This window comes from Tachypleus tridentatus, chromosome 13 (assembly GCF_004210375.1).
Source record: "Tachypleus tridentatus isolate NWPU-2018 chromosome 13, ASM421037v1, whole genome shotgun sequence".
Taxonomy (NCBI): Eukaryota; Metazoa; Arthropoda; class Merostomata; order Xiphosura; family Limulidae; genus Tachypleus; species Tachypleus tridentatus.
This window is the reverse complement of record NC_134837.1, coordinates 143598934-143622999: the sequence shown is the minus strand read 5'-3', so window position 1 is coordinate 143622999 and position 24066 is coordinate 143598934. Positions and strand designations below refer to the sequence as shown.

General features: G+C 31.4%; 1 protein-coding gene across 1 annotated transcript in view; it reads right to left on the bottom strand.

The window, feature by feature from the left end:
- Positions 1-250: 250 nt before the first annotated feature.
- Tsr1 (Tsr1 ribosome assembly factor) overlaps positions 251-24066 on the bottom strand; it is a 55527-nt gene continuing 31711 nt past the window's right edge. The window contains exons 8-21 of the mRNA XM_076475433.1: positions 21042-21198; positions 19205-19387; positions 16804-16951; positions 16165-16186; positions 15884-16064; positions 15630-15700; positions 15259-15351; positions 12558-12699; positions 12012-12063; positions 7089-7294; positions 6509-6611; positions 4769-4909; positions 1567-1641; positions 251-543 (exon numbers count right to left, since the gene is read on the bottom strand). Of these exons, the coding sequence (XP_076331548.1) occupies positions 353-543; positions 1567-1641; positions 4769-4909; positions 6509-6611; positions 7089-7294; positions 12012-12063; positions 12558-12699; positions 15259-15351; positions 15630-15700; positions 15884-16064; positions 16165-16186; positions 16804-16951; positions 19205-19387; positions 21042-21198 (1765 nt within the window). The 3' untranslated portion in view covers positions 251-352. The remainder of the gene's footprint in view (positions 544-1566; positions 1642-4768; positions 4910-6508; positions 6612-7088; positions 7295-12011; positions 12064-12557; positions 12700-15258; positions 15352-15629; positions 15701-15883; positions 16065-16164; positions 16187-16803; positions 16952-19204; positions 19388-21041; positions 21199-24066) is intronic.

Genomic DNA, 24066 nt, shown 5'->3' with positions numbered 1-24066 from the left:
ATCACCTTTCTTCTTTCAAATTTTTTATCTAGTTTCATACTTTCTCATACACATGCTCCAGTGTGAGCTGCCAGATTGACGAGGCAATAACATAAAAATCAAGGACTACACCTTGCAGAACATTAAATAAAAATAGTTCTAACAGACATTCCTACCTTTAAATTTTTCCAAATCTCAAAAACATCACAATGAATCGTGAGGAATTAAAGACTGTATATAAAGTAAGGTGACTCTTAAAAAAGCAACAAAATACATGGACAAGCTTCCTTTATTTTTCACAGAAATGCACACACAGTTGAACTTTAAGAAATATTGATTTAAAATAAAGTGCTATTGAGCTTCAGCATTTCCGTCAAAAAAAATCAGATTCTTTATCACCATCTTGATTCCCTATGCTAGTAGAAGGCTGGAAAAGAGAGGGTGTTGTGGGTACATGGGCATTGTATGTCCATTTTGGATATATCCTTTTGTACAGATTCATTAACACAGTGTCTTGGGACTTAAGCTGCCTATCAAACACACATTTCATGTGGCCATGTGTACCTACAGAAAGAAAAATAGTAATTCTTAAAAACTTCTTTTCTCTGATTTTTCTTTCTTATATGCAGTTATATCTCAGGTTTCATTTATTTAAACACCATAACAACAGTTAGTCCCATCAAATTACTGTTCATCCACTTTTTTTTTGCAACCGTTCACTATATCAGCATTTCTGATCTATAAAAAAGGTGCAGTAGTTTGAGCTGTTAAAATATGCTTTACTTGCAGAATTTAAGTTATGCACAGTTAATGGAGTGCTAACTTGATGTTACAAAGGTGCCACATAAGTTGTAAATAACTTGATTAATGTGTAGATCACATTATTGTACTGAATGATGAAATGCATGAATTACAATCAAATGTAAATAACTTTAACTTTATCAATATATGTCAGTAAACTTGGCATCAAAACAATTTATATTTGAAATTTTAATATCATGGAAGTTCTAATTTAAAAAGGAAATATTTAAGTAACTTTTCAGTCATTACCTCTGTGTATTATGTGATGTCCCTTTGCTCTGAATTCTCAATTTTAGATTCTCTTTTATAGGTTTTAGAATGTTGTCCAATTAGATAACCAACTATGGGATATTAAAGGATAGAATTTAAAATAAAACTTCCCATATTCTTTATTTGCAGATATCAATAAAGTTTTTACACCCAGCACCGAAGCTCTCCCCACCTCTTCATGCTATTGAAATTACTTATTTACTCTCACTTGTTTGTCAATGGTACATGTTTACAACCCACAGAAAAGCCATTTTATAAACTGCATGATTATGACGTCTCTGTTTTGATTTATTATTAGGTGTCATTTTCTGGTACAAGTGCATGTGTTAGACACTACTGCTGAGAACAATGAATACAAAAATAAATATCAACAGTAAAACTGGCACCACATCCCCCAATAGTAGTTTGTTTGTTTTGATTTAGGGTGTAGATAAATGGGTGTTTTGTGATTTCTTACCTTCAACTTTATTGACTGGGGAAGAGTATAAAAACTAAACAAGCTGTCACTATTCTTACCTAAAGGCTCTTTGATGTGCCCACAACGACCATATTTGGTATGGAGCTCCACAGGTTTAAACCACATGATGTCCTCTAATGAAGGATAAAGTATAATTATTAAATAATAATAGTTATAATTGTCTATTTGAATGAGTCTATCATAATCACCTTACTGTTAGCCTCAGCCATAGTGTCTAAAACATGCACTTGTGGCAGAAAAATAAACAGAATATAGAATTGTAATAACTTATGAGCAAAAGTAGAGAAGAATGTAATGGTATATTAACCACACTCTACCTGTAGTATAATCACTATATAAATAAACTTCAGTTGTAGACCACATTTTTCACTTTTAAAAAAACCACAAACTTTATTAATTTAGGAAATTGGCTTTATCATAACCATTGTAACAGTTCCTCCTCTTAATTACTGAGCACGACAACACTATTTGTTCAAGAAATTCTAGCTACAATTAAGCATTTTATTGTAAAAAATCTATTTGAGAAGACCAAATTTGGTAATTTACCAGCCTTGGTTAACTTTGATGAGAATGTTTTTTCTCAGTCATTCTAATGTGGTGATGAAATAGTAAAGCATTTCATTCTTTCACAACTGGTTTAGAATGTAACTGTAATTAAATATATTCATTCAATTTTTTCATTTACAGTGAAGAAGTTCTGCATGTAGTTACGATATTTTTTTCTAACCAAAGTTCAAAAATATGTAAATCTTTTTACTCTAGTAAAAGTTGCATATGCCAATGGTTAAACACTCATACTACTTTGGCCTCATATCTGTCTCCCTCTGTAAAAAGAGATGATCTCAAAAGGTGGTACAGCTATGTGCACAAATTAGGATGAGTTACGATTTTTATCTTCTGTAAATGCCACTGGACTAGTTAGTGGCATATACAGGGATGGGTTGTGAAATGTCACATTTTTATTTGAATTCAGGCAATAAATTAGAACTCTCTTTGTCCTTGTTCTGTGTAAACATGAATTTATGTTAATATTAATATCCCACTCCCCCTACTTCTGCACCTAAAACTGTAAATGTATTTATACTTTTGTACAAGATAAGAAATGAAACTCAAATCGTATAAGCTAAACACTTTTTGATTTGTGGAATTATCTGAATGGTATATTGTTAGTAATTTAACAGTTATTTTTTGATATTAAACAAACACTGGTTTACCAAACTTTGAATAAGCAGGCTAAACGAATCTCAGAATGTTTAAAAAGTTTAAGAGCCTGTGGTACCATCTACAGAATAAAACTCTTCTTTCATGAGAGCTTTTATATAATTACCACTTGTATTTATTCCAAATTTTGCACAATTCCAATCTCAATTTTAACATTTCAGTACTTTTGTTTTATATGTGTTGGGCATGTTTATGTATTTATCTTCTACTAATAACTTTCTGTAGTTGTGTCACAAAAATGAAAGCTACAAGGTTACCAATTCCCAAATTTCAGATACCTAACCCACTGTATTAATGTAAAATTTCCCACCAAAAACAGAATTTTTTAAATTCAAAGTAAAGACAGTCTCTAACTTATCACTTTTATAAGTATACTAAATTTGTTTTTAATTCATTTAAGCCATAACTTTTTCAACTAGGGGTACCTGATATACAAGTAGGCTATCAACCAGGCACTGATAAAAGGGTAAATTCCATTATCAATTATTGGTTGTTTTAATTCCTGTACCTTGTAACATTCACTCATATTTTTTCTTGCTGTTACACATAATGATGTAATGTACAAACAGTTGAGACAAAAATTTATTTGCTGCAGTGTGCAACATGTGATTTCTGTCTGCTGTAAATATACAGTCATGTGAAAAAGTTATGACACCCTATGAAAGTCTGTGTATTTGTGTAACATTTTTGGATATATAGATATTTAATCTCAATTTCAACAATACTGAAAGATTATAGGAATATAACTAAACAATTAAAATGAAGAAAGGACTTTTCAAGATCTTCTGTAAATGTAACTCTACAAAAATGCATATTCTAACTGAGGAAAAAGTTAGGACTCCCTACCCCCTAATAGCTAGTGTTACCCCCTTTGGCTGAAATAACTGCAGTGAGACGCTTCTTGTAGCCATCTACCAGTCTCTGAAGAAAGTTTACCCCACTCCTCAATGCAGAATTCTTTCAGCTGTGAGAGGTTTGAGGGGTTTCTTGCATGTACAGCCCATTTCAAGTCACCTCACAGCATCTCAGTGGGATTAAGATCTGGACTTTGACTCGGCCATTCCAGCACTCTCATTTCTTAGTTTCAGCCAGTCCATGGTGGATTTACTGGCATGTTTTGGGTCATTGTTGTGTTGCAGGGTCCAGTTCTGCTTCAGCTTTAAATTCCTGGAATGCTGTTTTTGGTTTATGCCAAACATGTCCTCTGTTCTGGTATCCAGATAATTTAATTTTGGACTCATCTGTCCAAAGAACATTATTCCAGAAATACTGGTCTTTATATATGCAAAAACGGCTCATTTGGGTTGAGAAAATATTTTACGTAGAAGAGCGAACAACGTTTCGACCTTCTTCGGTCATTGTCAGGTTCACAAAGAAAGAAAAAGTTACCTGGTATGTTTAAAAAGTAAACTAAAGCAATTTTATAATTTAATGTAAATGCCAATCATAACATAAATTTATCAATGGTTTATAAAGAATAAATTTTTTCAGGCAAATATCAAGAGTTACAAGTTAGTGAAAATGTATCTTAATATTTCACACATACCCACGTTCCACAGTAATTTTAAATAATCTAATGGTTAAAGAAGTTATGAGTATTTACTCATGAAATTCTGTACCAGGTGTTTTTTTCATGTTTTCATGCCTCAAGAAGAAATACAATGATTCCATATTAAGCAAAATATGCTTGTTTTTAGAAGTTCAAGTTAATAAATTACCTCCAAATCTATCAAAACCCCAGGATAATTTTGGATTCATAAAATTCATTTGTTGTAGTTTTATTTTCCTATAATGCTGTTACACTTCAGTTATTAAAATCATATTTATGCAGCATTGTTATTTTAATACACTAAATACAAATGATGTTTCCAAACTTAAAAAAAAGCATATTTTGTTATTAACAATAACCTGACATCCTATTAATAATTTATAACAAAACCATTACGGTAATGAAAACAAACCTGTTATGTTTGTCTTTTTTTGTCACTACATAAAATTTTTATGCTATCTAAAACTTACCTCTGTTAAAAAACATGTATCGAACTACTGCTGACTTTTTATTAATTTTGAAAGGATGGCCACTGAGAACTACTCGTTTAGCTACAATCCTGTCAGGGTTTACATCAAGGACTGTGCCCAGTGCTATAAGGTGTTGTGATTCTGAAAACAAGATGAAATAATTTACAGATTGCATGAAAAGTTATCAGGCTAAACTGGATGAATTGTCACCATTTCTACTGAGAACATTTAGAATATTTTTGCTAGTAGAAAAGAACACGTCACATAATACATTTCAAGAGACTTTAATTTGGTCACTCATAAAATGTACTAAAAATGCTACTAACAAGATTTTAAGTTTTGGGCATTGTTTATAAAAGTGATGAATAAATAAGGTTATATCTTGTAATTAATTTCATGAAATTTTGCATTTAATATGCATAAAATGAAAACTAATTTGTTTTATTGTTATAAAAAATTCAATGACAATATAAAATCATAAACAGAGCTTAAAAATTTAATATAAGTGCCCTGCAATGATGAAAATTTTTAATAGAGTCCAATACATAACAAGAAACATACTTTCATTTTTAAAAAATGGAGGTAACTCATATAGTACTCTTTCTCCAAAGTAATTTATTTCATTTAAAGAGTTTTCACACTAAAATTCCTGTGCTTAACAATAAAGCACAATACACTTAATATTTATTAATACTAGGCCTAAGAAAGATACAGCTTTGCCATGTTCTCCAAGAAATCTCAAGCAGCATAAATGATAAGATCTGCAAGTAACAGTACTGTCACACAATTAAAAAGAAAACTGAACTACTATCAAATTTATGGCTGAAGAAGCCACAGAGGCAAAATGTTGGTTTAAATAAAACTTTATTATTTTCTATTTATCTGGAGTGTAAAGGCCATTTTTTTCTTAATTTTTATCAAACTCTGTAATGTCAGTTTCAGCATGTTTTTAGCAAATGCTCTTGAAGAAGCTGTAAAATGAAATGTTGAGTGTCTAATTAAACAAGAACAAGATTTCAGTGTATTAAAGTTGTTTATGTCTAGTATTTTATAGATTTACATTTAAGTGAAATAAACTATCATCAACCTATACAAATAAACTTAGCATCAAAATATAGTGAGTAACCCTAACATTACGTGTTTTAAGTTCATAATTCTATAAGGAAATGTTTTTAAATATACTCAATCTTTCATAGTGTGAGAATCCATTATTTATTCTCTAGGTCTTCCTTTTTCTCCAATTTATTTAGTACCTTCAATAAAGTACAGAATTTAATGTAAATTACTCATTATAATGAAGATTTTAGTGAGACAAAGATTAATCTTAATAGCCTTTAATCGTATTTATTTACAGTTATAAGCTGGAAAATGCATATCCATGTGACAATTTTCTTTTTCACAAATTGCCAATAATTCTTTCGAATGTTTTATACTATATCGAGAGAAGCTGAAAGAATTATTATTGTACATTGTATTGTACAATACAAAGTATTGTCAATTTCTTATTCAACTTGAAAGTTTATCTCGAGTTCAGACTGAGCATCAGAGAAAATTAACTTAAGCCTTTCATGTCCCAGTTAGAAAGCCAGTTAAATCTTAATAGTTATAAGTACATTGTTTGCTTTGAATAGGTTATTATTCTGAGTTCTTAGATGCATTACTTAAGCAAATAAAAATTATTTAATGTGCTTGTATCGTTAAAAACAATAATTCTGAAATGTTTAAAATAATACTACCTACCATCACAGTATTCTTTCAAAATTAAAACTGGGGCTGGTGGAAAGATGATAGGAGCATACATACTAGCAACCACAGCCACATCACTTCTTAAAAACTTTTCATACTGCATTGAAGAATAAATAAACAAATGAACAAAACACTTTAGATCCTCAAATTTTATAATAAAAATCTGCAGCCAAAGTTTGATCTCATTTGAGAACCGATTTTGAAGAAATCATAACTCAACTATATCTAACACATCTATAATATAAATGATAACAATTCTAGACAATAGTTTTAGAAGCATAGTTAAAATATCTCATTTTACACCTGACAAAATACAGAGCACAAACACATAATACTTCATCAAAATAAAATGTTTGACAACAAATAACAACAATGGGAACATTCTGTAGAGAACTCTTTCAATATACCTTCAAGCTACTTTATCAGTACATGCAAGTTTTATAAACAAAAAGTGGTTGTTACATTGTTATTGAGTCACTTATCTAATTTACTTAAATATGAATAAAGAAATCACTGACAAATCTAGTGTAACTAATATCAACTTTATAAACAAAATATACAGGTATATATTTACCTTATGTTTGCTTCCATTTGTGTGTGAAGAAAAGATTGGACAAGCTGAAAATCGTCGGTATCCAACATGGAAAATAAGCCTTTCCTTTGACTTGATAGGTTCTGTGCATGATGAGTGTTTTTTTACAACTATATTTAAGACAGACATTTTCTGTTCATGAAGCAACAATCCATACACCACCAAAGGGTGCTCTTGAGAGAGAAAATCTGTACAAATTTTGTATACAACTAATGAAATATGCTGTTCTAGATATGTTTATCAATTTCACTTAAAACTAGCTACAAAACATAAAAATGAACAAGAATTTTCTGCTTTAGAAATTAAGTTAACATATCTCAATATAAAATATTTTCTGATTGGTAACTCTGCACCAACATTTATTTCTTGTTAGTCCAATGGTTTGTTTGAGTAAAGCTACACAAAAGCTATTTGTGCTAGCTATCCTTAATGTAGTAGTGAAATCCTACAGGAAAATCAGCTAGTCATCAGTACCAACCACCAATTCTTGGGTGGCTCTTTTATTAAAGAACACTGGTATTGACCATTACATCATAGCATTCCCATTGTTGAAAGGGCGAGCATGTTTAGTGTGATGGGAATTCAAACCTGCAACACCCAGATTGCAAGTGCCCTAACAAGCTAGCCATGCCAGGTTAGTCCAATGGTATAAATTACTAAATAAAACACTATCTTCAGCGAGTTTATGTACTTCAAATGGTATATTTCAAAGGTGTTTCTCGCAGACTAATTAACATAAAATAACCTACTTTTTCTATGATGTGTGAAGAACCAATCAAAATTTCAGAATGTCCCAGTAGTTTTTCAGCTTTTGCAAAGTGTTTACACTGCAAAAACCTTCCTTTTCATGATAGAATTGACACAAAGGATAAGAGATAATGGGGATGAAAATACAGCTTAATTACTAAGCAGGATAAATATTAATGGAATTCTGTGATAATGACAGTAATTTACGATCTTTTGTTATTTCAGAATTCACATATAAAAGTTTAAAAATTGTTTCACATCCTCCATATGCAAAATTTCACAAGGCTTAACAAATTATGGAAAATGGCAAGTGAATATAAATTTAATAATTAGAAGAAATCAGTTTTCTCTTTTTCTTTATCAGCTGGAATACTCATTTCCCTGGTTAAAAGTTATGTAATTTCATGAGAAATGTGTGTCTGTTTTCTTATAGCAAAGCCACATTGGGCTATCTGCTGAATCCACCGAGGGGAAACGAACCCCTGATTTTAGCATTGTAAATCCATAGACTCACTGCTGTACCAGCAGAGGACAGTGTAATTTCATGATTAATGCAAGACTGTCTACAATCTACAACATACAAAGTTGCTTCCCTTACAGTGTGATTGTAAAAACTGCAAAAATACTCAAAAATTGCAAAACACAAAATGTGAAGTTTGCACGTATTTCTGCATGGACTCAATAAACCTTCATGTCAAATTTGGTGAAGATCCACCTACTGGAGGAAAAGTAGTGGTGCAAAAATGCCCATAAAAGCTGCAAAAAAGCAAAAGTTAAAACTTGTACATACCTTTGCATAAAACTAATGAACCTCCTACAAATTTTGGCAAAGACCATCTACACCTTACAAATACTTGCATGGATATACAAACAGTACTATTATACTTATAGAGATATACTGTTTGATATTTTAAGAAAAAATAGCTAAAATGTAAGAACTATTTTGTAAATAGTAATAACGTGCACACATGTAATGCATTATAACCGAAAGGTAATTGTACTTTACAAAACATCACTGGTTCACTAGAAAAGAGCCAAGACAGGTCATTTTGTAATGATTAGTTTTATATTACTGGATATGGTAGCATGAATGCATGTGTGTCACTTTATTGCAAGTTAATGTTAGACACTGTTGAAAGGTCAATAAAATGAAAATAATAACTATATGTATATATATAATGTTATTAGATTTAAGCTATTTAGACTAAACATATGTGGTTTCACATTATAATTTGTAGCCAACCTAGAATGAAAAAAAAGTATAATTGATATCTATTTGCTAATTGTTCACTGCAGTTATGAGGTCAGTCAATCTGATAAAATCCATACATAGAAATAACAGAGAAAATAACAAGTAAAATATGCAGTCTTTCTTTGGTAATTATCCAGTTACACAAATTTTCCAATTACTTTGCACTTTACATAGTCAATATTAAAAAAGAAAAAAATGCATGGTAAAATCATTACTTAAAAAATCTTAAAACTTAATATAAAAATCTGATATTTTGCATTTGAAAGTCTTGTAATGTTTACTGATAATTTGTAGTATTTCTTCAAATACAACATGAAAACTATAACAAGCTCAAAATCATTATGAGATCAGTAAGAGTTCAATGGTCACTTTTTTTTTAATAAAACAATTTTACAAACTGTGTTGTCATGTGTAAACATTTAACAACAACTAAGTTAACTTGTCAACTTATGTTAATGATAGCATTTTAATACTCCTAAGAACAGTAATGGTAATTTTCTCGAGTTACATAAATGACACGAGCTTCTGATGTCTTAATTGCTCCCCTTCTATAATGTCATTGTTTCAAGCACAGTAAGGACTAGTGAGTAAGGAACATACGAGGTCTGTTCAAAAAATACGCGGACTGTTTGAATTGCGTGGCTCCAGTTGGTTCCAGGGGAATCCGCTTGGTGTTGCTAGGTTTGCACAGATCAGCTGATTACGACACCATTTCCCAATTGCAGATATCTTCATTTGTGTATTAGCTGTTTTAAGTGAAGTGCGATTTTTTCGTTTTGCGGATTTCAGAATGAATGACCTGAAGGAGCAATGACTTGCTGTGAAATTTTGTGTTAAACTTGGAAAATCTGCGACTGAAACTTTTGCTATGCTTAACACGGCTTTACGGTGATATTGCTATGAAGCGTACTGCATGTTTCAAGTGGCATGAACGTTTGAAGGATGTTTATATGCAAAAACGGCTCGTTTGGGTTGAGAAAATATTTTACATAGAAGAGCGAACAACGTTTCGACCTTCTTCGGTCATCGTCAGGTTCACAAAGAAAGAGGTAACTGACCGGAAGCTGGCCACATGTTTGAAAGTGGTTGTGTAACTGTGTGTCGAAATGTAGAGGGCGGTATTAGATGTTTGAATATATAATTTTATTTATTTTATTATATTAATATAGGTATAAAGGTGTTCCTTTATATTGGTTTATTTTGGGTTTAAGTTGTTGTATAAGTAAGGCTTCTTTAATTTTGTGTTTGTTTATGTTTGTTTCTTTATTTAGTATTTGAGTGTTTTCTATGGTTATGTTGTGTTCATTTGACTTGCAGTGTTCGAAAACGTGTGAAGGTGACTTTTTATGTTCTTTGAATCTGGTTTCCATTTTTCGAACACTGCAAGTCAAATGAACACAACATAACCATAGAAAACACTCAAATACTAAATAAAGAAACAAACATAAACAAACGCAAAATTAAAGAAGCCTTACTTATACAACAACTTAAACCCAAAATAAACCAATATAAAGGAACACCTTTATACCTATATTAATATAATAAAATAAATAAAATTATATATTCAAACATCTAATACCGCCCTCTACATTTCGACACACAGTTACACAACCACTTTCAAACATGTGGCCAGCTTCCGGTCAGTTACCTCTTTCTTTGTGAACCTGACGATGACCGAAGAAGGTTGAAACGTTGTTCGCTCTTCTATGTAAAATATTTTCTCAACCCAAAGAGCCGTTTTTGCATATAAATTTCTCAACAAGTGGGTTTGAAGGATGGTCAACAGTCCATTGAAGATTATGAGCGTCCTGGACATGCTTCCACGTCAACTGACGATCCACACGTTGACAAAATCAACACCCTGGTGCGAGCAAATCGACGTCTGACTGTCAGGGAGCTTGCTGAAGAGTGTGGGATATCAGTTGGATCTTGTTACGAGATGTTGACCGAAAAATTGAAGATGCACCGCGTTGCTGCGAAATTTGTGCCACTCCTGATGACGGACGAACAAAAAGCCCATCGCATCCAGGTTTGTCAGGAACTGCTTGATCGTTCAGAAGAAGATGAAAACTTCTTGTCAAGGATCATAACAGGTGAAGAATCATGGGTTTATGGTTATGACATTGAAACGAAGGTCCAATCGTCCCAGTGGATGGGTGAAACATCCCCCAGACCCAAAAAGCTCGCCAAGTTCGATCCAAGGTCAAGGTGATGCTGACAGTTTTCTTCGATGCTAAGGATGTTGTTCACCACGAGTACCTCCCAAAGGCTCCACAGTGAACCAGACTTACTACATTGAAGTTCTGAAACGTCTGAGGGACGCCATCCGTCGCAAAAGGCCAGAAATGTGGAGGAGTGGCGACTGGTTTTTCCATCACGACAACGCTCCAGCCCATTCAGCCATCAGAACTCGTGAGTTTTTGGCCAAACACTCGATCACTGTTCTTCCCCACCCCCCCCTACTCACCTGACCTTGCTCCTTGCAATTTTTTCTTGTTCCCCAAACTCAAAAGACCCTTGAAAGGGTCAAAAGAAGATTTGAGACGATTCCTGAGATTAAGGCAAATGCGACAAAGGAGCTGGAGGACATTACAAAAGAAGCGTACCAGGACTGTTTCAACAAGTGGAAACACCGTTGGGATAAGTGTGTGCATTGGGGAGGAGAGTACTTTGAAGGGGTCCTAGACCTGTAACTTCTAAATAAAGAACATTTTGTTTTATGATGTCAGTCCGCGTATTTTTTGAACAGACCTCGTATTAATAATGAAAAACTAATTTCAAAAACCAAATTTTACATTTTGGTTTTTCTTATTCAACTTCACAGCTTTTCTAAAATAAAGTAATGCATGTTACCAAATGTTCTTAATTTTCATGTTCAAAAACACTTCATACAAAATACAACTTACCAACAAAGGCTTGAGGTACATTAGAAATGTGAATAGTGACATACCAGCCAGGCTGTTTTAAAGAAAATAAAAACATACATACATACATACATACATATATATATATATATATATATTCATTATTTTTAACTCTTATACGATAACTGAACGTCTTCTCAAGTTAAAGTTCTGAGTGTGATGACACGTGTATATGTACCAGAAATCTGAGACTATGAGAACTAATATCAAACCTAATTATAATTGCATGTCATCTATGCAAAATTCAGGCACAAACTGGCTAGACCATGATGGTGGACATTTTCCAATTACAAGATCACATATATGCATTGCTTGAGATTTATTTTAATAGTAGTAGTTACTTATAAAGAAACAAAGTTTAAAGGCCATATCAAAGAAAAATATAAACAACATTTTTATTTAAAAAATTAAGGATGCAATATTAGTAAGTAAAATACAATATGTAGCCCTGCCAGCTGACTTCATTTTTATTTTCAGTTATCTACAAAATGCAATGAGCAGAACTTCTGCTCTAGCCTCTTCACCTACCAGAGCACCTTCCAGGTCTTCTGCTAGAATTCGTTTCCTAGTTCTGTTGAAATGTTCAAACTGAAAAATTCTGGCATAATCTGATGGAAGGTTTTCTTTGGGATCCCAGGGGGAGCTGTGAAAGCTTTTTAATCCTCGATACCTATGTAGTGAAATTTATCTCAAAATGTTTATTCAAATACTAGACTACATTTTTACATATCTTTATAATCATGCCATCAGAAACACTTATTCTATGACTGCAGGATCTTATTTCCCTTCCAGTGGGTAACATACAATAATAACAATTTACACTTATTATTTATCCACTACTCATTCAAACATTTCCCAACAATACCTCGAGTCATTTCCTGGGATATTTGGTTAGCTGAACCAAATACAGAGGATGGACTACCTGTGCTGCACCACTGGAGGGATCAAATTCTGGATTTTATAATAAACCTTCAAGCTTATTATCGAGCCAGTAAAAATAATTTTGAATATGCAATAAAATAATTCCTTACTTTTATATTATAAATTAATTCACAGATAAAACTAGATGAGCAATGAGTACTCATATGATGAATTAATAAGTAAAAATGTATAAATACTAGTATATCTAGATACCAGGTTAATTTTTCATTACAATCAATGCAGATGGTTTTCTCTGATCAAAGTTAATATATGTCCATTAAGTCAAAATTAATTAACAAAAATTATAGCCATTATTATTAGCATTTTATGATAACCTCAATTTTAAAAGCAAGCAAAAACTATGTCTGGTACATACAGATGGTATATTTAACCACAAATCTTGTAACATGCATGTAATTCTAAACCAATGGTAGAAATTGTTCACATATCAAAATTCCTTCTATCAAACAGAATATTCTCTGAATACACTGCACAACAATCGTTTTGAAAAGTTTTGCTTCCTGAAAAGTTTTTGCTGATTGTGACAGGTACCTGGTGGGAATGCACAAATATAGTTTTGGTTTTGCTTCATCACATAGGAACTCTGAGAAATAGGCAGTTAACTGTTTACCGGCAATAACGTATTTAATTGCATTTATGTTTTTAATACACTATTAAGTTCAACATAATTAAAAGTGCTTTGCTCCTGATTTTCGTTTGTATTCAATGTCTGGTGCATCACGTTGCAGTGTCCAACAGTAATCAGCAAGCACTGACAGATTCCAGCTGCACTGATATCGTTTTTCCATTGTAGCAATGTCCTGGTGAAACTGAAGATTTCGATGAAACGGTATGTGATGGGAAAATGTGGATGTGATTTTCGTGATCAGCAGCCAAAAATCTATAAGGGACACCCAACAGTGTTCAAGAAGCAAAAACGTTGGTGTACAGTGTTATATCCTACTGTGAGAAACACTAAACATATATTTTGGCAGAGCTTCAATGGAATGTATTACTTCATAAAGTTTCATGTTTTTGGTCCACAGTTCTAAATCCTGAAGATCTAGGAATGGTTCAATGCCAAACTCTTGTTTAGTTTGTTTTTTTTTCCTTCTCCAAAAGTTTGATATATATTCTACATTTCACTTCCACTTGTCTTTCATTTCTTGCACACATTGCCCAACAGTGAATCTGAGTGAGAGTGGGTGGACTGAAATGTCTCAGACTCTCATACTACTAATACTTCTTGTCCACAACATACAATCCTCATACATGTGGATTATCAAGCACATAGAAACAGTGCTTCATGAATACATGTTCAAGTGACACAAACATTAAACCAATCTAACTTTAAAAACAAAGCTTTCAAAAGTATTCATGTTCAAAAACGTTTCTAGTTACACACTTTACTGAGTAGTTTAATGTCAATACTTGTACCCTAATAAAGGCAATCAAGGGTATTCTTTTACTATAGTCTTTCAACGTAATTCCTAATACCATAGTGAATTTTACACCCTCTAGTTCCAAATTATAGTCTACAAGTTTCCATATGATACAATATACAAACTAATGTAATTTACCATCTCTTTAAAAACACACTAAAACACATAGACAGCAACAAATATTACTGTCTTTAGAAAATATTTTTCTTTCAAACAAAAATCACTGCATTCATCAATTAGGAGCAAGTTTTCTGTGTGTTTGTTTTATACAAATTCTGAGAAAATAGTCAGTGATATTCTTGACTTGTAATAAACTAAGATATTTTATTCATTTCATAAAGAAAGAGATTATGACATAAAAAATAACCTTTTAAGTATTTACACTATCTTATTTTCAAAATAATACAAAAAATATTTTTTCACGTCAATTGCCATGAACAGATATTATAGTAATACTTTTTTTTCCCATCCTCATGTAGCTTTAATGAAGAAAAACTGTATCTACACCCCAAACTGTATAGCTGTGTAAAGAGATAACTACAAATAGAGCACAGAAAGATTCAACATTAGAAAGATAGTATTCTCTCTACTTATCCTGAAGAATAAAGTTTAAAAACTTAAGACTGCTTCAGTTCAAATTGCATAGTGCTAATATCAATAGTGACTTGAAAATGCTGTTGCACTGACAAACATTAGCATTTAGTTGTTTACTAACAAATGTTCTAATGAAATGTCTATGACATTCTAAAAATTTTTTTGAGATCACCAAAAAAGATTTTTTCTAAAATTACATTTTAATGTTTTCATACGTATACATTCATGTTTCAACATTCATGGTGTGAATTAAATAAACTTTTTTGTTTTACCTTGCAAACCTGTTTCTGGCTGGTTCTTCAAAAGGAGTATCAATTTCATCAGGAAACATCTGCTCCATTCTCTCTTCTCTGAACTTAACAAATCTAAAAAAATAAAAAGTAAACATCATCATGAAAATATATTATTCATTAAGTATTTTATGTTAAAGATTCAGTCAGCTTTGTATTTCTACACTGTAAGCAACAATTCTTTGTTCTTTAGAGAAAAAAGTCTTAAATAAAAATATAATCATAACAAACATTATTGTTAAATCTCCATCTACAACTTACTACAGAAAAAGTTAAATATCTTAAGATGATGTGTCCAAAGTTCATCTCACATAAAACAGAACTGAAAATGAAAAAGAGAAACCTCCACTCACGTTTTCTTTTCTTCCTCTACATCTATTTGTTCATCATACTTAAGTGTGTCTCGTACCTCACTCACTCGTACCTGAAAATTACATAAACTTGTTAGCCTAAAAATAAGAAAAACATACCAAAACTGTATTTCACCTTATGCTTTTTAAGGTTTTAAAGAATCTTCTGCAGATGTCTTTCCCAGGAGAATTTTCAAAGGCATTCAAACATCCCTTCTATAAAAAAAAAACAGTAACATGTACACTACAGAAATTACCGTGTCAAATTCTTTTTCACTAGATTTATTATCAACTTCAATCTCAGAATCCTCATCTTCCATAGCTTGCAACTCCGGGTCTATTTCAGTTATGTCTTTATCACTTTCCTCTTCTTCTGCACTATCTATAATCCATGCAGCCTGATATTCTGATGTACCTTTAGGGACTTTCTTTTTTTTTCTTTTTATTGTCTTGAAGGACTGTTGGGTAAAGGATACATGACAAATATTTAGAATTTATGTACAACAGTACAGTAATCAAATCAAATGCATCAAAAAACAGAAGTTTTTTTTTTTTATCTGCTTTTATCCCAGAGCCCTGAGAGAAAAAATTTAGCATGTAAGAACACAAATTTACTACATACACAGTGAAGGACAAGTAGATCAGATGATAAAGTAATGAAAGAAAGTGGTTGTTGTAACATGCATACTGTAAACATAATCTAGGAATATGCCATCAACCTACAAATCTTATACAATCACAGAAAAGATACATATCTAACACCTGTTTAAAAAAAGCCTTTAAAAAGCAATAAATACTGGAAATTTCTACTCTGAGTAATAAGTGGCAATAAGACCAAAACAAAAGATGAAATGACAGTCTGGTACTTCAGTATGAATGCTGGACAAAACAATATTTAATAAAACATAATGAAACAATAATGCCGACTTGAAAAATGTGTTATTATTGGCTGTATACCATTAACATTACAATCAGTAGTAGAAATAATGGTTATGGAACAAATAATAACTGCATAATATACATTTAAAAACAGTGCATAGGAGCAAAAAAAATCTGTTTTTATTCCTGACTGGTAATAAATAACATATTTACAAGTTCAACCAGAAAGGTGAATGACTTTGGTGCACAACACTTTAATTTAACAATACCAGAAGTAATAATTAATTATTTGTAATACCTTTTGCTTCAACCATCTCTTCTTCTGTTGGCCATGTCTGTTCACCCTCCATTGGATCTGGTGTATTCTCAGTTTCTAGTGATTCTTGCAGTAATGGATTTGCCCTGTCAAGAACCCTTATTCCTTCATCCATAGTTGTTGTCTCTCCCTACAAAATCAACATTGCAGCTTTTATCTTCACTGGATAATTAGAAATATTCAAAACAAACAGTAAAAAACAGCAAATTTGTGATACACACAAAAACAGAAACGTATATATACTAAACAAAAATTATTTAAGGATAATGACATCTGAAGAAAAATCTGGAAAACTGGGTCTGTACAATAAAAAATATGAGATGTTCTATTAAAATCAATTTTAAGCAGTCTAATAGATCTGATATTTCAATAAATTACATATAAAAATTGTGCAGTCACAATAACAATATTCTCCTCACAAACAGAACAAAATAAAATTACTGAAAAATATATTATAGGATGTTTCACCCATTCCAAATTTCTTTGCCTGGTAATTTCTATCAAATCCCAAAATAATATACTGAATGTACTGAAAAATATACTTGGTAATACAATCAGTGGAGATAATAGCTCATTAATAAGAAATAATATGCTGTTAACTGCAACATAATGCATAATTATGCCTTGTATTACCTTTGAATAAAATGCTTTTTAGGTGCTATACAATAATTCTGTTTTCATGATTCCAATTTATTGCATAAAAACTGCTTTTTCAAAAAATTACATTCTATTTAATTTTTTTTATATATTTGGAATATGGAAACAATTATGATTGTCATATGCATGTTTTCTGCAGTGACAACTCATCAGAGAAGGAAAATGTGGCTACCTCCTCAAAGATTTTGAAAAATAAAATATTTCACATTTCAGTTTTACAAATTGAATATACAATTGTAAATGTCTTTTTATTGTCTAAGTTAAATGACTGACAGAATTGAAGTTCAATATCTTAACTCCATCACAGAAATTACTGTGCATGAAATTCATTACTCTCTTACTAAACACCTTCACAAACAAACCAATCCTAAATTCCCAAAATATTGCTACTTTAATCAAATGAAAAATATGTTCTTTAACTATCCCTCTCAAAGCTTTTGACAAAACATTTCACATTGTTTATAATATTAACCACATTTTTTAAAGTTTTGGGCATAGATTTCTTGAAAAACTGAATATTTGTGTATATTGGATTGGAAGCTTTGTATCTAAGTTTTGATAGTACAATTTTTATTCTTTTCTCCTCACGAGTTGTTCAGTACAGTTTCAACAAAAACTCTCCAACAGAAGTACTTCAGAAAAACAATCACCCTATTGACTTCACCAATAAAAATATTATAAAAAATCTTGATACAGTACTTTTTTATTTTAAATAAATGCACCTTAGGCTCAGTTCTGCCACTTTGGTGAAATATGTTTTATTTTAAAGAGATAAGCTTGTACAACTTCTGAGAAGAAACCATTCACAAATTACTTTCATAATTATGCTCAAAAGTTATTTCAAACTTTGCTACCTATCTTTACTTTCAACAAAGATAAATTCCCCAAATTACTTAAGACTCCTAATTGCTAACAAATAAACCTATCCTTTAGGTTTAAATGGCTATCACTGCATCATTCATTACTCTTTGTTCATATCAAAAAGCTATTTATTTTACATATCTTCCATATCTCAGGAACCATTGCTCACATACACACAATATTTTCATTAATAGAGAAGATTCTGACAATATGTTTTAAAAGCTTCTAATGAATAAAACCTGGATATTAAGGATTTTTTTAGCATCAAGTCTACATACACAACTGTTAAAGCATAGGAATTTGCATTGAATTTCATACTGACAAATTTGAAATCCAACTGGATCTTTCTCCAAAACCTAAAACATTCATTATTTCACATTTCAACTACTGTCAAGATAGAACATGTTTCAGCATTCAGGAATATTTTGGGCTTAAAATACACAAGAACATATTTCTGTAAATATATGTTATTCAAAAGTAAATGTTTTGTGATAAAGTAAAAAATACCAAATGAAATGCAAGTATGATCAAATGTTCCCAGAAATCATCATCATCACTTTCCCACAAACTCATAATGGTAATACTTTATCCATACAGTATCAATTTAACTTACCAATAAGGTATCCCAAGTTGTCTTTAAAGCTAAACATCTTAATCCAATCACATAACTGATAGTTCATTCTTTACTCTCTTTCTTAAACATCTACACAAACAAACCAATCCCAAATTCCTGACAGATTTTTACTTTTCAAAGGAAAAACATATTAACTGGGGGCACCAAAAATTTAATGTATTCAACACCTTTTTCCACTAAACTACTTATGTTTTATACATCATTTTTAATATTTTATTGACAATTGTTAACCTTGTTGTTTAATCCACTAAATGAACTCTTCTTGTTTCCAGGAAAATAGAGAGGGTGAGGGTCTGTTGCTGCATCAATTTCTGATAACTGAAAATCCCCCAATCCTGGTATATGGATAAGGCCATTAACACTGAGAGGACGTCCACGGACATATCCTGACACCTTTAGAGTACCTTCAAAACTCTGAAAAATTAAAATACTATATTAATTATTGAAATTTTGTTTTCAGCATGACATTTTGCCAGACTCTACACTAAACGTAAATAGTACAGAACATAATTGCAAGCAACAAAATCAGCTAATAAACTTCTGATACTTCCTGCTATTAAATATTTATCATGTTAGTTGTCTACTGCCTATAAAAGATGAGACAGGTTTCAATTGGCATTTGAGATTTCAATACTTGAACTAAATTGATATGCTAAGAAAGTTGCCATAAACAAGGCTTCTATTCAGTTGTTTATTGGGCACTTTGAAATGTTTTAACATTTTCTGTTCCAATCTTCAAGAATTAACAAGATATCATGTGATCATTAAATTTAAAAACTTCCAAACTTCTAAAAAAAAACTTAACATTATAGGGTAAGCAGTTTATGATAGTCCTTAAATTTTCTACCCCATTATAAAAATTAAATGACAAAGTGAAATTTATAATTCTCTGTACAGAAAACAATGTAATATGTCATTTGACAGATGAAAACCTTAGCTTTCTACTGATTATAAATATTATAGTATTGATCATGAGAGAGAGATAGCTGAAAGTGTGTGTGTGACAGATAAACATGACAAGAAGAGCCTGACTGTCAGTTCCATGGCTCTGTAATCAAACAAGACTGAAAGCTAATAAAATTGAGCTTTGCCTGAACAATGATGATGTTATAATAAGTAATTTACATTAAATTTGCTATCTTGTGAGTGGTGATAAAGACATTAACGTAGAAGGGATGTGTAGAGATCAAATGTTACAATTCTCATATCCAATGAAATTTAAATTTGTTAAATATTGCCTGATAAAAGTAAAACCTTAAAACATATACTATCAAAATAACGATTATTAACTATTTCTTTATGTTATATTTCTTGGTATACCATAAAAAGAAAATAGTCTTATTAAATTTTGATTGTTTTGATCACGAAAACCTTGTTACAGCCACAGAAAAAAAATGTCCATGAAGAGAGTTAATTATTAAAAATCATGTAAAAAGTTAGTCTTTTCTTTTATTCAGTGCTGGCCAAAATCTTAAGGCCAATGAACATAAAGAAAATATATGCATTTTGTGTTGTCAGACTCAACCACTTATTTGAGTAGAGCTTCTAAAGATGAAAATAAGAAAAGGGAAATTAAAAATAAAAGACATTTTTAACATTTAACGGGGAAAATGTGAACACTATAAAATTAGCCTAAATACTAGCTGATCAAAAGTTTAAGACCATACCAAAAAAAAGTCCTAAACAGGGTAGGAAATGCGCAACAAGAGGTCTCAGTAGTGAGTTGCACGGCCGTCATTGTGAATAACTTCAAACATTCACTTTGGCATGGTCGATATAAGCATTTGCAAAAGTCTGGCTGGAATGTTATTTCAAGTGGTGAATATGGCTTCAAGAAGATCATGCACTGTTTGGAACCGACTTCCCTTGCCATCCACCCCCAACCATTTTCAATGGGGTTCAGTTTGGGCGAACGCACTGGATGGTCCAAAAGAATCACGTTATTCGCCATGAAAAGTGGTTGAGTCTAACAATGCAAAATGCATATTTTTTTCTTTATGTTCATTGGCCTTAAGATTTTGGTCAGCAGTGTATATATTTCAAAGAAAAGTTGTTTATTTATTCTTACCTGAGAATTATTTTTCTCAAAACTGATGTCTTCTGCAAGCAGATGAGGTCGGCAGTCTCGAATTGTTAGAGTCTGTTTTTTCTGACTACCAATATAATGTAGAAGCTGCAAAGCATCCTGAGATTTGTCTACTATGTGAAGTTTTTCGTCTGGAAACCTGTTCATTATAACATGCAATACAAATATTTATTACTGAAATGTAAAGTAAAAACTATGAATAAACTGTTCTTATAATGATGCAGAAAAAGAAGAGAGAGAGAGAAATAATTCAAAACTTAGTATTTAATATTTTTTCACAATTTAATTGTGATTTCACTCTACGAACCATAAATTTATCACAAAGTGCAATATTTTCACAAAAAGTTGTTTCTTACTGAAAGTAAAGACACGCTGGAAACACTCTGAAAAGAAAGTAGTAACTGCTATCTTTTTCAAGCTGATGAGATTAGCAAGCCTTGCACAGTTATATTCCATTTTTCTGGCTGCCAGTATAATGTAGAAACTGCAAAGCTACCTTTCTTTTTTCCAAAACCAAACTGTTACTTTCTAGGATCTAATTTACCAATTTTAATAAAATGTAAACTCTACTAAAATTAGATAGCTAATGTTTACTTTATCTTATAAAAATGCAGAAACAGCTGTACTTTAGTTTGAGCCTGTTTCATTACTAGTATGAGTGCAAAGTGATTTCATGTTGAGATTAAAAACTATTCTTCATTCAAAAAAAATCTCAAATATTTGTGTAATCTCCAAAACCTCCTAAATATATTTCAAATGTTTGTTTTCAGTAAGACTTTATATTTTGCATTATTTTCTATACTCTAATTATGTGGGGTCTGTTACTTAACTAACATAATAAACATCATAAAAAATTAATAAATAAATAAAAATTATGCTTTTTTGGTGCTAGAATGTCCACATATTATAACACGAAAATACAAATATTTAGTCTAATGTAGTCTAAGACTCACTCATAATGCTATGTATTTATTATTTTTTATAATATTGACCTTTCAATCATGCCTGGTTAACACTACATAGCTTGCATTTACAGGGTACATGTGCACTCATAATACATATCCAGAAATACAAAACAGATCTTTAGTCTACCCTGTCTTGGTTATGTTTGAATGAACTAGTATTTTGTAATATTCAATTGTAATACATTATATGTATATGTATTTTACTGAAATTAAATAATTACATCCAAATGATGCCAAATAAGTAAACAAAATCATTAGAAAGGACTGCATTAAAATTTTTAAGCCATAAACAAAACACATTAACATGAAACAAAATATGCTGCATATTTTTAAAAAGGATCCTAGGGTGCAAGTTACAACATGGGATTATAAAATGTGTCCTAGGTTTTGGAGGTGACTGCATGAGTCTGACCCACACTGAGGTTGGGATACACCATCCATCAGTCTCTACCTCCAATTTGCTAGTCTGACATAAGAAGATTAGAAATTTAGAAATTAGGAGAGCAAGATGTGGGTGCTTAAGCCCACAATATCCCAAATCTATATTACTGTTCACTGTCTGCAGACAGTTGTGGGAAGGCAACTGCTCTCCCAAGTTAAAATAAGAAAAAAAGATAAACATAAAAAGATCAACAATAAATAAGAAAAAAATAGAAATGTATGGGCACATTTGAAAATTCTAATATTAAGGAAGCTTTCAGCATTTGTAATTTAGCATCATTTACATCCTACATACTCAAAGAGTTGTCTTAATCTGTTCCAGGTGTTATCTGAGACATGAGAGAAAGTCATTGATACAAAATGAATTCATGTGTTTTCATTTTGGAAAAGTTATATTGTCATATACTTCAGACCTTAAATTGTTCACCTTCATGTTGTTTCACATTACACACACACACACACACACACACACACACATGTATATTAGGAATTGCTCTCCCTGTCTTTACAAGAGCAAGAGTCTGAGCATGAACAGGAATCCTTGTTAGTACTGATGTGTTTTTGTACATCACACATCTTAAATGATTGGTGTTAGTCTTTCAGCCTAATGGATTTTTATGTTCTTACATTGTCTGCTCAACTATGTCATGACCACATCATTTAGATATACCTGGTGCATTATCAATATGCTCATCATGTTGAAATATAAAAAAATTATTGGTTCACAAGATTTCTAGTTTATTGCTTTGATAAATAGAATTGTGGCAGGAAAGTGTGAAGGTGTTTAAAATCATGAAATGTAACAGTGGGGGATAAACAGAAGTGTTAACGTGAACAACAATACGAGTGTGGTCTCAGTTGTTGGCTTGGTGGCATGTGGTAATGTATATTCATCAGCCAATAAGGTACACAATCATTTTTGTCTATTCAGAAGTTGAAATGAGTTGTTAATTAAATATTTGTTCTTAACCCTTTCGTGATGGGTCATGTCATTGCATTTATTGACCTACATTCATAATTTTATTGAACTACTATTTTATGAATTTATGTTTGGAATCAAATTGTAGATTATAATTTAAACTTTAATATTATGTTTGATTTAACTTCTTAATCCAAAAGTAAATATTAAAAAAACACATCAAAATATAGATTGTAGTGAGCCACATGGTATGTTGAATGCAACACATTAGATGTTTGTGATGTCAAAATACTAAGCCTACAGTTTCATACAAATTAAGAACTAAAATTACTAATGTTTTCAAACTAGAATATAAAATAAAAACCTTGTATCTTTTTATTCTGGTGAGATATGGCTTATGTACTGAATCAAATACAGTGGCTCCATTCACCTCTTTCCATTTTGGAAACAGTCCCTCATATACACTGATCCCAAAGTGACCACAATCCATGCCACTTTAGAATGGTAACTCTTCAAAGCCTAACAGAAATCCATCACACAAATTTTTTTGTAAAATGTTACTGCAATATCTATCTTATCTAACATATCTATATAAATATAATACCACCATCTTTTGTCTGTTCATGTAACTACTTTGCAGGACATTGACAGACCTTTACCAATTTTGGTATGGAGGTCTATT